Source organism: Chrysemys picta, chromosome 15 (genome assembly GCF_011386835.1).
Source record: "Chrysemys picta bellii isolate R12L10 chromosome 15, ASM1138683v2, whole genome shotgun sequence".
In the NCBI taxonomy this organism is placed as follows: Eukaryota; Metazoa; Chordata; order Testudines; family Emydidae; genus Chrysemys; species Chrysemys picta.
In genome coordinates, this window is record NC_088805.1 from 15,264,154 (window position 1) to 15,276,974 (window position 12,821).

The following is a 12,821-nucleotide window of genomic DNA, read 5'->3' on the forward strand; positions in this document are numbered from 1 at the left end:
CTCCCTGTCTCTATGCAGTCACACAGCACAGCATCAGGCTGGGGCCCAGGGGAATCTACTCTGCACCCACCATGAAATCAACCCTCATTGTGGTATTTTGCAAGGTCCCTTTTCCTCTTGTCTTGAACCCCAATCCAGCAAAGTGCTCAGATGCACACTGGATCGGGCCCTGTAGCAGGGATTGGTCCCATAAACGAGTCTGTACTTTACAGCTGCTGAAAACGTTTCAGCAACAAGCTTGCTTGGTAACTAGACTGTTCAGCAACAGGAACAGGCAACCAGGGTGTGGTAGGAGCTTGTTTGTCACCCAGGTGTTAATCAGAAGATCTGACTCTTAGCAGGGAGACCTACAGACCCAGATAGACAATGATAATTCAACAATGGGTTTATTGACCCACTTGGCAGAATAGAGAATTTATCCCTGCTATGGAATTCCATAGGATGGTTCAAAAACAAACTCTCTCTCTCAAAACTGTACAGAATTTTATACTACTTTCTATAAAAAAAATCTATTTAATGCATGTAGCTCTTCTTCCTATCCTTTGGCTCCTACTGGTTTTTTGTAATTATCTGTTACAGCATTTTTTTCATTAGGAAAAATGGGGGTTACCCCCAGATTCCTCTGTGCCTCTAGTGAAACAGCCCCCAAGGCCTGAACAGATAAATTAAACTCTAAGCTTAGACCCTAAGAAATATCCCCAAAATAATAAACAGAACGTAGTCCTAGGAAGATACTTATCTGCCGTTTTTATATTTCTAAGATGGGCACAAGGCCGAATGACCTAGAGTTTTTCTTTGTGAATGGCTCTCACCATCTCATTTGCAGATAGTCAGTTCTTGAGGAGGGAGAGAGAGAGAGAGTTTTCTCCATGGAAATACCTTCCTAGTTAATTCAATGAGTAGCCCCTTCCTCTGCACTAAATGGCACCGTTTAAGAAGGAAAGTGCTACTCGATGTGATGAAGGGGATTAAAATCTGGCACTTAATATGGAGAAATTCTGTGCAAACTGCCTAGGTTGCTAGATGTTTAGAATTCGTATTTCCCTTTATCTGAGGAACAATGAATGAAAAGGTGAGCTTGGAAACAATACTGAGAATACTTCGCGATTCTACAGCATCTTCCACCAAGTGTCTCACAGCGCTTTAGAAATATGTAAAAAAACATAAAATTTGAGAAAAAGTCTGCGTGCGGTGAGTTCAGTGATGTAATCCCCTTTCATAGGCAGAGAGGTAAGTCACTTCATCAGGTTCACAGAGGAAGCCTGTGGCCGAACTAGGAATGGACCCCAAGTGTCCAGATTCCCAGTCCTATGCCTTAACCAGGAGAACATCTCAGATAATTACCCTGCCACGGCGCTTGTGAGAGGTTGGATTTCTTACACTGTAGAGATCTGGAATTTCTTACGTTCTGCACTGCTAGTCTCTGGTTTGGGGTTTTCTAACACTGAGTTTCCATGTCTTATAGGTCAGCCAAAGGCATCTCCTACAGTGCACCTCTTCCCTCCATCCTCGGAAGAGATAAAAACAAAGAGCAAAGCCACACTGGTGTGTCTGCTGGGCAGCTTTTACCCAGGGTCAGTCCAAGTCACCTGGAAAGCTGATGGCCAGCAGATCTCCACTGGAGTGGAGACGACCAAACCATCCAAACAGAGTGACAACAAGTACATGGCCAGCAGTTACCTGTCTCTGGATGCATCAAAGTGGAAGACCCATGAGACCTACACCTGTGAGGTGACACACGATGGGAAGAACATTGAGAAGTCCCTGAAGAGCTCAGAGTGTTCTTAACCCTCTGACCCCCAGACGGCTTAGCTGGTTCCCGTCTCAAGTCTGTAGGGGGTTCCCCAAGGGAGCCAGGATCTGTCTGTAGCATTCTCATAATGCTGATTTCCAGCAAATGTGCTTCCTGTTTTAGGTGGGGGATTTTATCAATCCATATGACACCTGTCTTTATTCCCACGTCCCCACTGCTCTCACCCCCCTGCATTCCCTGGAAATGTCCTTCCTGCTTTACTCTCTGATGCAGCCTTGTTATGATATTAATAAAATCTGAAAAAATTGACTATTACTGTGACTGTGAAGAGTTTAACTTCTTCTGTCCCTTTTACACCTCATGTATTAATTGCAATATTCACCTTCTCTTCCAATAAAATAAATGTACATTTTATCAGCTAATACGGTTTTCTTTTTAATCTGGGTCAATGCTCAGCTGGGTCACTAGCCCTGCAGAAAGCAGTCTGCTCTGTGAGTTAGTATTGAGTCAACTGCTGCCTGAGCATGGGGCAGATTCTGGTACCACCTTCTCCATGAGCATTAGTCACTCTTCAACAAGCCTCATTGTAGTCAATGGACTATTGGCTGAATAGTTCAACGCTCAGGGGAATAAATGGCCAAATCTGGCCCATAGTGGGAGAGGCACTACAGTGCTGATGGCAGTTTCCTGGGATAGGCTGTAAACAGAGCTCCTGGCCACTTCTGGTCAGTAGAGACCCAAACCCCTCTTTGGAAGAGTGGCCTTTAATGTCCTGCAAACACCACCTTAGGTGATAGCTCTCAACCCACCCAACCGGCCCTCCCACTAGCTTCAGCTGTACATGGAAATCTGCCTGCATTAAACTAACGCCGCTGGCCACTGTGTGACACCTATTGTGTTTCAGCCAAAGGGGAAGCCAGTGACCCTTATGTCAGTTTGACCAGCTGTGTACAAGGGGGAAGTGCTTTGGGAGCCTTCAGATTCAAGATGCTTTCCAAGTGAAAGTAGAACATTACTGGTAATCCGGATTCCCTGGTATCACTCAGGCCTGTGTTACTTCTGGGATGCTGCACAATTTGGGCCTTGACAGGACACAGCAGATAGTCTGTGTCCCATTAAAAAATGATGAGTTGTGCTGGGGGATCAGGTTCATGTGAGAGTGGATACTCTGAGGGGCTCTGGGGTCTGTCCGACCCTTCCCAGACAGCAGCATGCACAGTGTGTACAGCTGGGAATTTGCATCACGGAGAGCGTTTATCATGGACCCCTGAGCCGTGCTGGGCCAGACAGCAAAGGAAACCCATAAACACTGGTTCTCCTACAGCCATGTATCACATGTGCCACATATATGTCAGATCCCACCTTGATACCACCACTCATGGGTTACAGAGATGGATGGCCAGTCATGCACTGCCATCTCCTACAGAAGGGAGTAAGGGGAAAGGAGAGCAGAGAGAGGATGAACTATGGAGAAGTTTTCAACAATGAGGGTTTTTTTAACCTTCACATAAAGTATTTTTAACATCTCCAGACCTACTGTCCTGCCATCCCAACACACTCACAGAACTGTACTTTTGGGGGCTAAAATTTCCAGATGATGATTTGTGGAGCACCAAGAGTGTGCAGAGGACAGAGAGGACAATGGCTCGCAGAAGTTTTCAGGAGCTTACAATGCAACGATGAGTGTGAAGGGATAAGACAGAGCGTGTGTGTGTGTGAGATGGGGGGGAGCGAGCATGTGCCATAAAGAGTTGGCTGCCAGAACCTATTGGTGTGCACTGACTTTTAACACTACCTTATTGACAAAAAGGCTCTGGAAAGAGATGAACTTCCTTTGCTCAGTGTTTATTAATTGGGCCTGTTCCCTTGCACATGTGAACTGCAATAGACTGACAAATGGACTGAAAACCTGCATGAAGTATTTAGGGTATCTTCAAAAATGACTCACTCCATTAAAAGTCTAAGTTCAACTGAAAGTCAATAGAACTTAGGAGCCTAAGGGCCAGATTTAAAAGGCATTGAAATGAATGGGCGTTTGGCAGCTAGGTGCTTCTCAAAATCCCACAAGGGGCCTACCTGTATATTTAGACACTTAAACATCATTAACACTCCAGGCCTAAGTGCTTAAGTCACTTCTGACAATGGGACTTGGGCCCATTTGCTAGCGGCTCAGGCCTCCCCTCCACTTCCCAGGGAATTCTCACAGGGTCTCAGACTGAACCACTGAAGTCACAGGAGCTTCTCCACCAAGTGCCAGATCAATTGTTAAACACAGCACAAGAGCCTTGGCTTCAAATATGGCCCATTAATGAGGAAATGGGGCTGGTACCATTCACTCCCCTGGCCGTGCTGAGCTGACACACACCAGGCGCTAAGGGGAGGTTGTATTTACAGTCAGAGGGAGGGTCCAGTACCCTGGTTTAATTCAGAAGAAACCAGCTGAGCATGGACACAGCTCACAGCCTAGATGTTTACTGGCCCTGCCCTTGGTGAGAGGGGCACCTCACGCCCACACTCTGCTGGGCAGCAGGCAGCAGAGCTGCTCTCCTAAGGTGAGGGGCAGGGAATAGCCCAGCGATGGTGTGAGTCTCATGGCAGCTCTGTCCAGGGAAACGGCGCAGGGATTTACTGCTGAGAACAGCTGGGAAATACAGAGCAAATGGCTGTCCTTGGTCGCACTGCGTTAATTACCCTTCAGGAAAGTGCTGATCTCTGCTGCATACTGGATATTGGTACCAACATTGCTTGTATTGGTAATAACAGGGTCCCAGCAGAGAATGGTGGTGATCGGTTTCAGGGCACATGGATCTTGAGCATTCTTTACTTGTTCCTCGGACATGTCCAGTGTGGAGACTTCACCAGGCCCCGGCATCCTTCAGCCAAAAGTGAACACACGACGTGCTGTGCCCAGTGACTCAGAGCGACCCCTGGCCCTATGGACTATCTGGAGATCCTGATCAGGTAAGGCAGGACCATGTGTCATGGGATGTGGTAGCTTCTCACTGACAGGTGCAGGGAAGGCTGCACTATCCAGATGAGAGACGAGGACAGCACGTGGTGTTGGTTTCCTATCCACACACATGCAGCCCCAGAATGGCAGATCTGTTTCTTTGCTGACACTTGTTGGTGTGGTGTTAGGAGAGTTTTTACACTAGGCCTGTAGAGATGCCATTGCTCCCAGAAGTGTTGGCTACAGCCATGTGCTTTGGAAACAGGGGTATCGCCTACATGAGATACACGATTGGATACATTAAATACTGGCAGCAAATGGGCCTAATACTTCTCTGGTAAAATTCCCACAAGTCACTATAATTGCACTAGGGTTGAACGTGGCTCAGCGTGTTCGCTATCAGCATCCCAAAGAAATCTGCCAGCCCCTCCCTCCTGGGGACTAACGAGGGGCAGCTGGCAGTGGAAGGACCAACAGTTTAGCAGCCCCAATTCAACTCTCTCTGCGTCCCCAACTTGAACCCCAGTCTCCTGACTCCCACTCCAGTGCCTTAATGACAAGACGACCTTCTGCTCTCTTATGTGGTGGGCATGCATGGACCAGGATTTGGCCTCATGTGAGCTCTCCCAAGGAATACTCCATTGCTTCACCTCCCAATGGATCTTCATTCAATCAATTGTACTATGAGCTTCCGCAGAAACGATGAACATTCGCTCTCATGGAGAGTCAGCAGAAGTTGTTCCATGGGCATTTTCTCCATATGTGCAGTGGTGGCGACCTCTCCCTGCCATTGAACGTGACTGGTTTTTGTACAGCCATGTGTCACTGTGGGTTGTCTTCGGTGGAGGAACCCAGCTGACCGTCCTTGGTAAGTCACTGAATTACTCACTGCCTTTCCTTCTCAATGCCAATACTGCCATATTTCCATGATTTTTAGGTCCTTTTCTGTCTTAGTGCCAGACTCAGGTCTCCTCTCACTTTATGCACAGACCTTCCCACGGGGTTGAGAACAATCTTTCACCCGTGGATAGTCAGAATAGTGTGTACATGTTGCATGCTGGATTTTCTTATATTTTCCCTCTGAAAGGGGTTTTGAATTTGCCCATGAAACCTGTGCAGATTCTGCTGTCAGGTACCAATTTCTAAATAACTGGTATTAGCCTCTTCTGGGAAATATTTTCCCACCCCAACGTTTTTTTTTTTTTTATTTGCTTTGGTCTTAGTGGACTAGACATTTCTTATTACCACTCCATTTTGTCTCATATGTGAAAGAAACTAAAGGCCAGATTCTCAACCAAGGTAAAACAAAATAGTCCCATTGTCTTCAATAAACCTACACCAAAAGTCATCCAAATCTCTTTAAGATGGGTGTACAATACCTTGAAACCTAATGCGATCTAGAAAATAATGTGTTTGTTGCAATCTAAAACCTGATTTGTCTGGTTAGCTTGCAGAAAATTCAAATTAGAGAGAGTTGGTCACGAAATAGGGTTACATTTTCTGGAAATTTAAAAAACTCTTTTCATCTAAATTTTCAGCAGAAAATTTTGACTTTTGGGCAAAAACCCAAACACTAAAACGTTGTCACCGAACAATTACTGAAAAGCCGGGGGGTGGGAAGGAGAAATCAGAGTTTAGGTGAAAATATTTGGTTTTAAGATTTTACTTTTCCAGCAATAAAAAAAGATTTTTTTCTAGATCTGCAGAAACTTTCTGCAAAAACTTACAATTAAAAAAAAAAAACAATTTTTAACTGACGAGATTTGGTGGGTAATTTTTACACCCCTATTTGCAGTATCCTTTTAGAGCAAGTTCAGCGATTGATATTTTAACAATATAAGAACAGATCTTCGTGTGGTGTAAATCAGTGTAGCCCCCTTGGCAACAATGGAACTACACTGATTTACCCTTACACTGAGTGAGTGTAATGTCTCTGACTGACTTACTCCTGACCTGGAGGATCGGTTCCATTGTACATTGGATGACTGTAGCTACCGTGGATTTCAGTTTGGAAATACCACTCAACCCTGATTTTCTGCAGGTGCTGAGGGACACCCAACACCTTTGAAATATGGAGGGTTACAGATAAATGGGGTGGGGTTGAAACAGCCTGTGAAGGGAGGACTTGAAAGAGGTTGCCTCTCTCAAGCCTGGAGCACACTAATGAGGTTGCTGGCCACTCTGGGAGGGCTGGATGGCTTCCTAGAAGCTGCATTCGGTGTCTGCCAGGCTCAGAGCACAATGACCAGGATGCTGGCTGGGCCAGCAGGCTTCAGTTAGAGTAAAACCTTGAGGAGCAGATAGATCTCGGCTAGCCAGGGCTCAGTAAATCAGGGCTGACTGTGCTAACTCAAACAACATTGTTTGTAGCTTCGACCCAGGCTGCGCTGAGCCTAGTCGTGTTAAGTGGCACCTTGCTCTTCAAACAGGCCCACTGACGTCAATGGGACCGACCGCTTGCGGAGTAAAGTGCTACCTGGAATGAGGAAGAGTTTCTCAGTTTGATCCCAGGTGTCTAGGTGTTAAAAGCCTGAGAAATTTTTAACCCCCTTGTGTGCCCATTCCTAAGCCAGAAGGTCTTTTATTGTCTCCATATCTCCATGCAGTAACATAGCCAAACATCAGGCTAGGGCCTGGGGGACTCGACTCTGCACCCACTGGGAAATCTTGCAATGTCCCTTTTCCTCTTGTCTTGGACTCTGATCCACCAAGGCACTGAGACACATACTGGCTCGAGTGCTTTGGTCTCATAAATGCTTCTGAAAACATTTCAGCGACAAGAGTATCCAGCATATAACACGCTGCGATAAAAGGCTATTTCCCAGCCAAGAGTCATGCAGATCTGACCCTTAGCAGAAACACCTACAGAATGTGATAGACAATGATAACTCCTCAATGACATCACTGACTTACGCTGCAGAATTTAATATCTTGAAACTTTATCTGTGCCATAGAATACCATAGATTGGTTCAAAAAGCTCTCTCTATGGAAGTTGTGTACTATTTTACAGTAGTTTCTATAGAACGCTGTCAATGTGTCTAGATCCCCTGTCCCATCCTTCGGATCATGTTGGTTGCTTTGTTATTACATTTTATTGGCTTTTTCCATAAGGAAAAATTTGGGTTACCCCAGATTCCTTTCTGGCCACTGAAGTGGCTTCTGGTGCCCTAACCACACACATTAAACTCTACGTAAAGTTTAGACCCTAAGAAATAACCCCGAACAAATATCCAGACCATAGTCCAAAACCCTCAGAAAGCTGATTTCAGATTTTTTAAATGAAGCACAATGTAGAATGAACTGCAACGTTTCTTTGTGAACCACTCATGCTAGACGTCCAATGCATATAGATTGCAACCTACTACTTTGCTCACTTTCATAACAATCATTTGTATCTTTAGCGCCAACACTGTCCACCTTGCAGAGCCCAAGTTGTGGGAGTTATGGGTGCAGGAAGAATACAAGATCAAGCCTTCAAGGATTAAAGTAACAAAAAGGATGAGTAAAGAGATATTATCCCCTTTCACAGGCATAGGGACAGTAACTTATTAGGTCAGGTTCACTAAGGAAGCCTGTGGCAGAGCAACGATTGGACCCCAAATGTCCTGATTCCCAGCCCTGGGCCTTAACCAGAAGAACATCTTACATCTCAGATAATTACCCTGCCCCGGCGCTGGTGAAAGGTTGGATTTGTTACACTGCAGAGATCTGGAATGTCGAACGTTCTGCTCTGGCAGTCTCTGGATATAGGTTTTCTAACATTGAATCTCCTTGTCTTGTAGGTCAGCCAAAGGCATCTCCCACCGTGCACCTCTTCCCTCCATCCTCGGAAGAGATAAAAACAAAGAGCAAAGCCACACTGGTGTGTCTGCTGGGCAGCTTTTACCCAGGGGCAGTCCAAGTAACCTGGAAAGCTGATGGCCAGCAGATCTCCACTGGAGTGGAGACGACCAAGCCATCCAAACAGAGTGACAACAAGTACATGGCCAGCAGTTACCTGTCTCTGGATGCATCAAAGTGGAAGACCCATGAGACCTACACCTGTGAGGTGACACACGATGGGAAGAACATCGTGAAGTCCCTGAAGAGCTCAGAGTGTTCTTAGCCCTCTGACTCCCAGAGGGCTTGGCCAGTTCCTGTGTCAGTCTATAGGGGCTCCCCAAGGGAGCCAGGATCTGTCTGTAGCATTCCCATAATGCTGATTTCCAGCAAATCTGCTTCCTATTTTAGGTGGGGGATTTTACCAATTCATGACACCTGTCTTTATTCCCACGTCCCCACTGCTCTCATCCCCCTGCATTCCCTGGAATTGTCCTTCCTGCTTTAGTCCCTGATGCAGCCTTGTTATGATATTAATAAAATCAGAAACATTCAACTATCGCTGTGACTGTGAAGAGTTTAACTTCTTCCGTCCCTTTTACATCTTGTGTATTAATTGCAATATTCACCTTATCTGCCAATAAAATCAATTTACCTTTTATCAGCCAATATGGTTTTCTTTTTAGTAAGGATCTCGTTGGCTTTGGGGTTTCAGACAAGCTAATGGGAAGTGACGTGTAATGTCATGGAGAGCAGGGGAGAAGGAGGAGGAGCTGTCACTCAGGGATCATTACCCAAGCTGTGACTGTCGTCCCCAAGACTGGTCACTCTGGGTCTCAGCCAGCCTTCGCTGAGGTGTGACAATTGCTGCTGCACAAATCTCTCTGCAGAGCACACATTGTGTTAGGGAATCACTGGGTGATAGTGGGCTACGTGAGCGCGTAATGCAACCCCCGGGGCTCTGCAGCCAGCCCTGCTTGTGCTGGGATCCTGGCAGCTCCCAATAGACCAGCAGGGCTAGGCTGGGTCAATGCTCAGGTGGGCACTAGCCCTGCAGAGAACAGTCTACTCTGTGAGTTCGTATTGAGTCACCCTCTGCCCGCGCATGGGGCAGATTCCGGCTCCCTGCTGCTCCCTGAGCATTCGTCATTCTTCAACAAGCCTCATTGGAGTCAATGGGCTATTGGCTGAACAGCTGAGCACTCAGAGGTGTAAGTGGCCAAATCTGGCCCAGAGCGTGAGGGGCACCACACTGCTGCAGGCTGGTCCCTGGGATAGGCTGTAACCAGAGCTCCTGGCTACGTCTGGTCAGTAGAGACACAAACCGCTCTTTGGTAAAGTGGCCTTTAATATCTTGCCAACAGCAACCTGGGTGACAGCTCTCTACCCATCCAACCTGCCCTTCCAGCAGGTTCAGTTGTACAGGGAAATTTGCCTGAAATAAACCATTGCTGTTGGCCACTGTGTGATAGCTCCTGTGTTTCAACTCATGTCCAGTTTGACCAGCTATGTAGGTGTGTAAAGTGCTTTGGGAGCCTTCAGATTCAAGATATTACATTTGAAAAGCATCATTGTTTAGAACTAAATCAGAACATTCCTGATGATCTGGATTCTCTGGCTGCACAACACTGGGGCCCTCAGTACGTCTTGTGTATTGCACAGTTTGGGCTTTGATGGGCTGGAGCAGACAGTTTGAGTCCCATTAAAACCCCAAAATAGTTCTGGGGGTCTGTGGATAAGTTTCATGTTGCATGTGAGACTGGATAGTCTGAGAGGCACCCTGGAGTCTGTCCCACCCTTCCCAGACAGCAGCATGCACCCTGTGTACAGCTGGGAACTCGCTTCACAGAGAGCATTTATCATGCACTTCCGCCTCCTCCAGAAACGAATAAGGGGGAAGGGAGCTGGGGGAGGCTGCCCTATGGATGAGTTTTAAAGAAGGATGGTTTTTTAAATAAATATTTTTAACATTCCCACACCTATTTGCCCTACCATCCCAACACCCTCTCTCACACACACACACACACACACACACACACACACACACACACGTCTGTACTGGGGGGGGGGGGTAAAGATTTCCAGATGATGATTTGTGACGCACCAAGAGTGTGCAGAGCACAGAGGGGACAATGGCTTTCCGACGTTTTCAGGTCCTTACACTGCAAGAAGGAGAGTGAAAGGATCGGGGGCGGGGTGGAAGCGAGCACGTGCCATAAAGATTTCGCTGCCAGAACCTATTGGTGTGCGCTGACTTTTAACACTATTTCATTGACAAAAAGGCTCTGGAAAGAGGTGAACTTCCTTTGCTCAGTGTTTATTAATTGGGCCTGTTCCCTTGCCCATGTGACCTGCAATAGACTGACGAATGGACTGAAAACCTGTATGAAGTATTTAGGGTATTTTCAAAAGTGACTCACTCCATTACAAGTTAAGGTCAACTGAAAGTCAATAGGAATCAGGAGCCTAAGGGCCAGATTTAAAAGGTATTGAAATGAATGGGCGTTTGGCAGCTAGGTGCTTCTCAAAATCCCGCCAACTGCCTGTCTGTACATATAGGTGCTTAAATACCTTTAACGCTCCGGCCCCAAGTGTTTATGTCACTTCTGACAATGGGACTTGGACACTTTTGCTAGCGGCTCAGGCCTCCCCTCCACTTCCCAGGGAATTCTCGCAGGGTCTGAGCCTGAACCACTGAAGTCACAGGAGCTTCCCCACCATCTTCAGTAAGTGCCGGTTAATGTGTGAATCACAGCACATGATCCTCCTTGGCTTCAACTGCGGCCCATTGATGAGGAAATGAGGCTGGTACCATTCACTCCCCTGGCCGTGCTGAGCTGACACACACCAGGCACTAAGGGGGGGTTGTATTTACAGTCAGAGGGAGGGTCCAGTGCCCTGGTTTAATTCAGAAGAAACCAGGTGAGCATGGACACAGCTCACAGCCTAGATGTTTACTGGCCCTGCCCTTGGTGAGAGGGGCACCTCACGCCCACACTCTGCTGGGCAGCAGGCCCCAGAGCTGCTCTCCTAAGGTGAGGGGCAGGGAATAGCCCAGCAATGGTGTGAGTCGCATGGCAGCTCAGTCCAGGGAAACAGCGCAGGGATTTACTGCTGAGAACAGCTGGGAAATAGAGAGCAAATGGCTAGCGTTGATGGCACTGAGTTAATTTCTAAAGGCAACTGGGGGCTCCCATGAGGAAAGTGCTGATCTCTGCTGCATATTGGACATGGGCTGAGCAGACTTGCTCTCTATTGATACCTGCATTGCCTTGTATTGGTACCAACAGGGTCTGGAGCATTTTCCAGCATATGCCAGCTGAACGATGGTCATGGCTTTTACAAGCACCAAAGGTTTTGAGCATCTTGCTTGGCTCCTGGCTTCCAGTAATGCCTGCACCTGACCCACTGCTGGGATCAGACAGAGCGTGGAGTGATCGGTTTAATGGCACATGGATCTTGAGTCATTCCTCTGGCACGTCCAATGTGGAGACATCACCAGCCCACTGCATGGCTCAGCTGAGAGCGAACACAGGACATCATGAGGCAGCTTCTTGCAGAAGGGCTGTGCCCAGTGACTCAGAGTGACCCCCTGGCCCCATGGACTGTCTGAAGATCCTGATCAGGTAAGTTAGGACAATGTGGGAGGGGATGTCTTAGCTTCTCACAGACAGGTGCAGAGAGGCTGCACTATTCAGAGAGTAGACGAGGACAGCACGTGGTTTGGATCACATCCGGTCCACCTGCATGCAGCCCCTGGCACGTCTGATCTGTCTCTTCGCTGACACTAATTGGTGGGTCACCGGGACATGCTGTACATTAATTATGTCTAGAAAGATGCTGGTGCTCCCAGAGGTGTGGGCTTACGGACACATGGTTTCTAAGAATGGTTATCATATCCATAACATACCCCACAGAATCCATTCAATACTGCCAACTAATGCACCTCATTCTTTCCCTGATGTAATTCCACTGAAGTGACTACAATGGCACCAGTGATGAATTTGGTCCAGTATTGGCCTGTCATGGCCAAATGGCAGTGGAAGGACCAACACGCAGTCCAGTTGTGTACATGCCCTCCAGCACCCACAACCGTTCTCCACGGGCTCCAGCCACAGCCGCACAGGCACACAGGCAGACCCACAGCTTGTGCAGGAGTTGGGGGAGCGCTGTAGTGGGGGAACCCAGCGCGGTAGCAGAGCACAGAGCTCCTTTGCTTCTCTCTCAGTACTTTTATGCCTTCAACCACTGTAGTACCTGAGAATCTCTGACACACGATAGAATTTATCCTTATACCA

The 12,821-nt window shown here is 47.3% G+C and overlaps 1 protein-coding gene and 1 gene segment (V, D, J or C); both read left to right on the top strand.

Moving 5' to 3' along the window:
• The window catches only part of LOC101952231 (immunoglobulin lambda-1 light chain-like), a 35,384-nt gene extending 33,219 nt beyond the window's left edge, over window positions 1-2,165 (top strand). Inside the window, exon 4 of the mRNA XM_065567971.1 lies at window positions 1,466-2,165. Coding sequence (XP_065424043.1) covers window positions 1,466-1,788 — 323 coding nt within the window. The 3' untranslated portion in view covers window positions 1,789-2,165. The remainder of the gene's footprint in view (window positions 1-1,465) is intronic.
• A 3,225-nt stretch (window positions 2,166-5,390) lies between these two features.
• LOC101950601 (immunoglobulin lambda constant 1-like) lies at window positions 5,391-9,182 on the top strand. The segment is given in 2 exon segments: window positions 5,391-5,571; window positions 8,487-9,182. Coding segments are annotated over 2 exon segments (489 nt in total).
• Window positions 9,183-12,821: the final 3,639 nt, after the last annotated feature.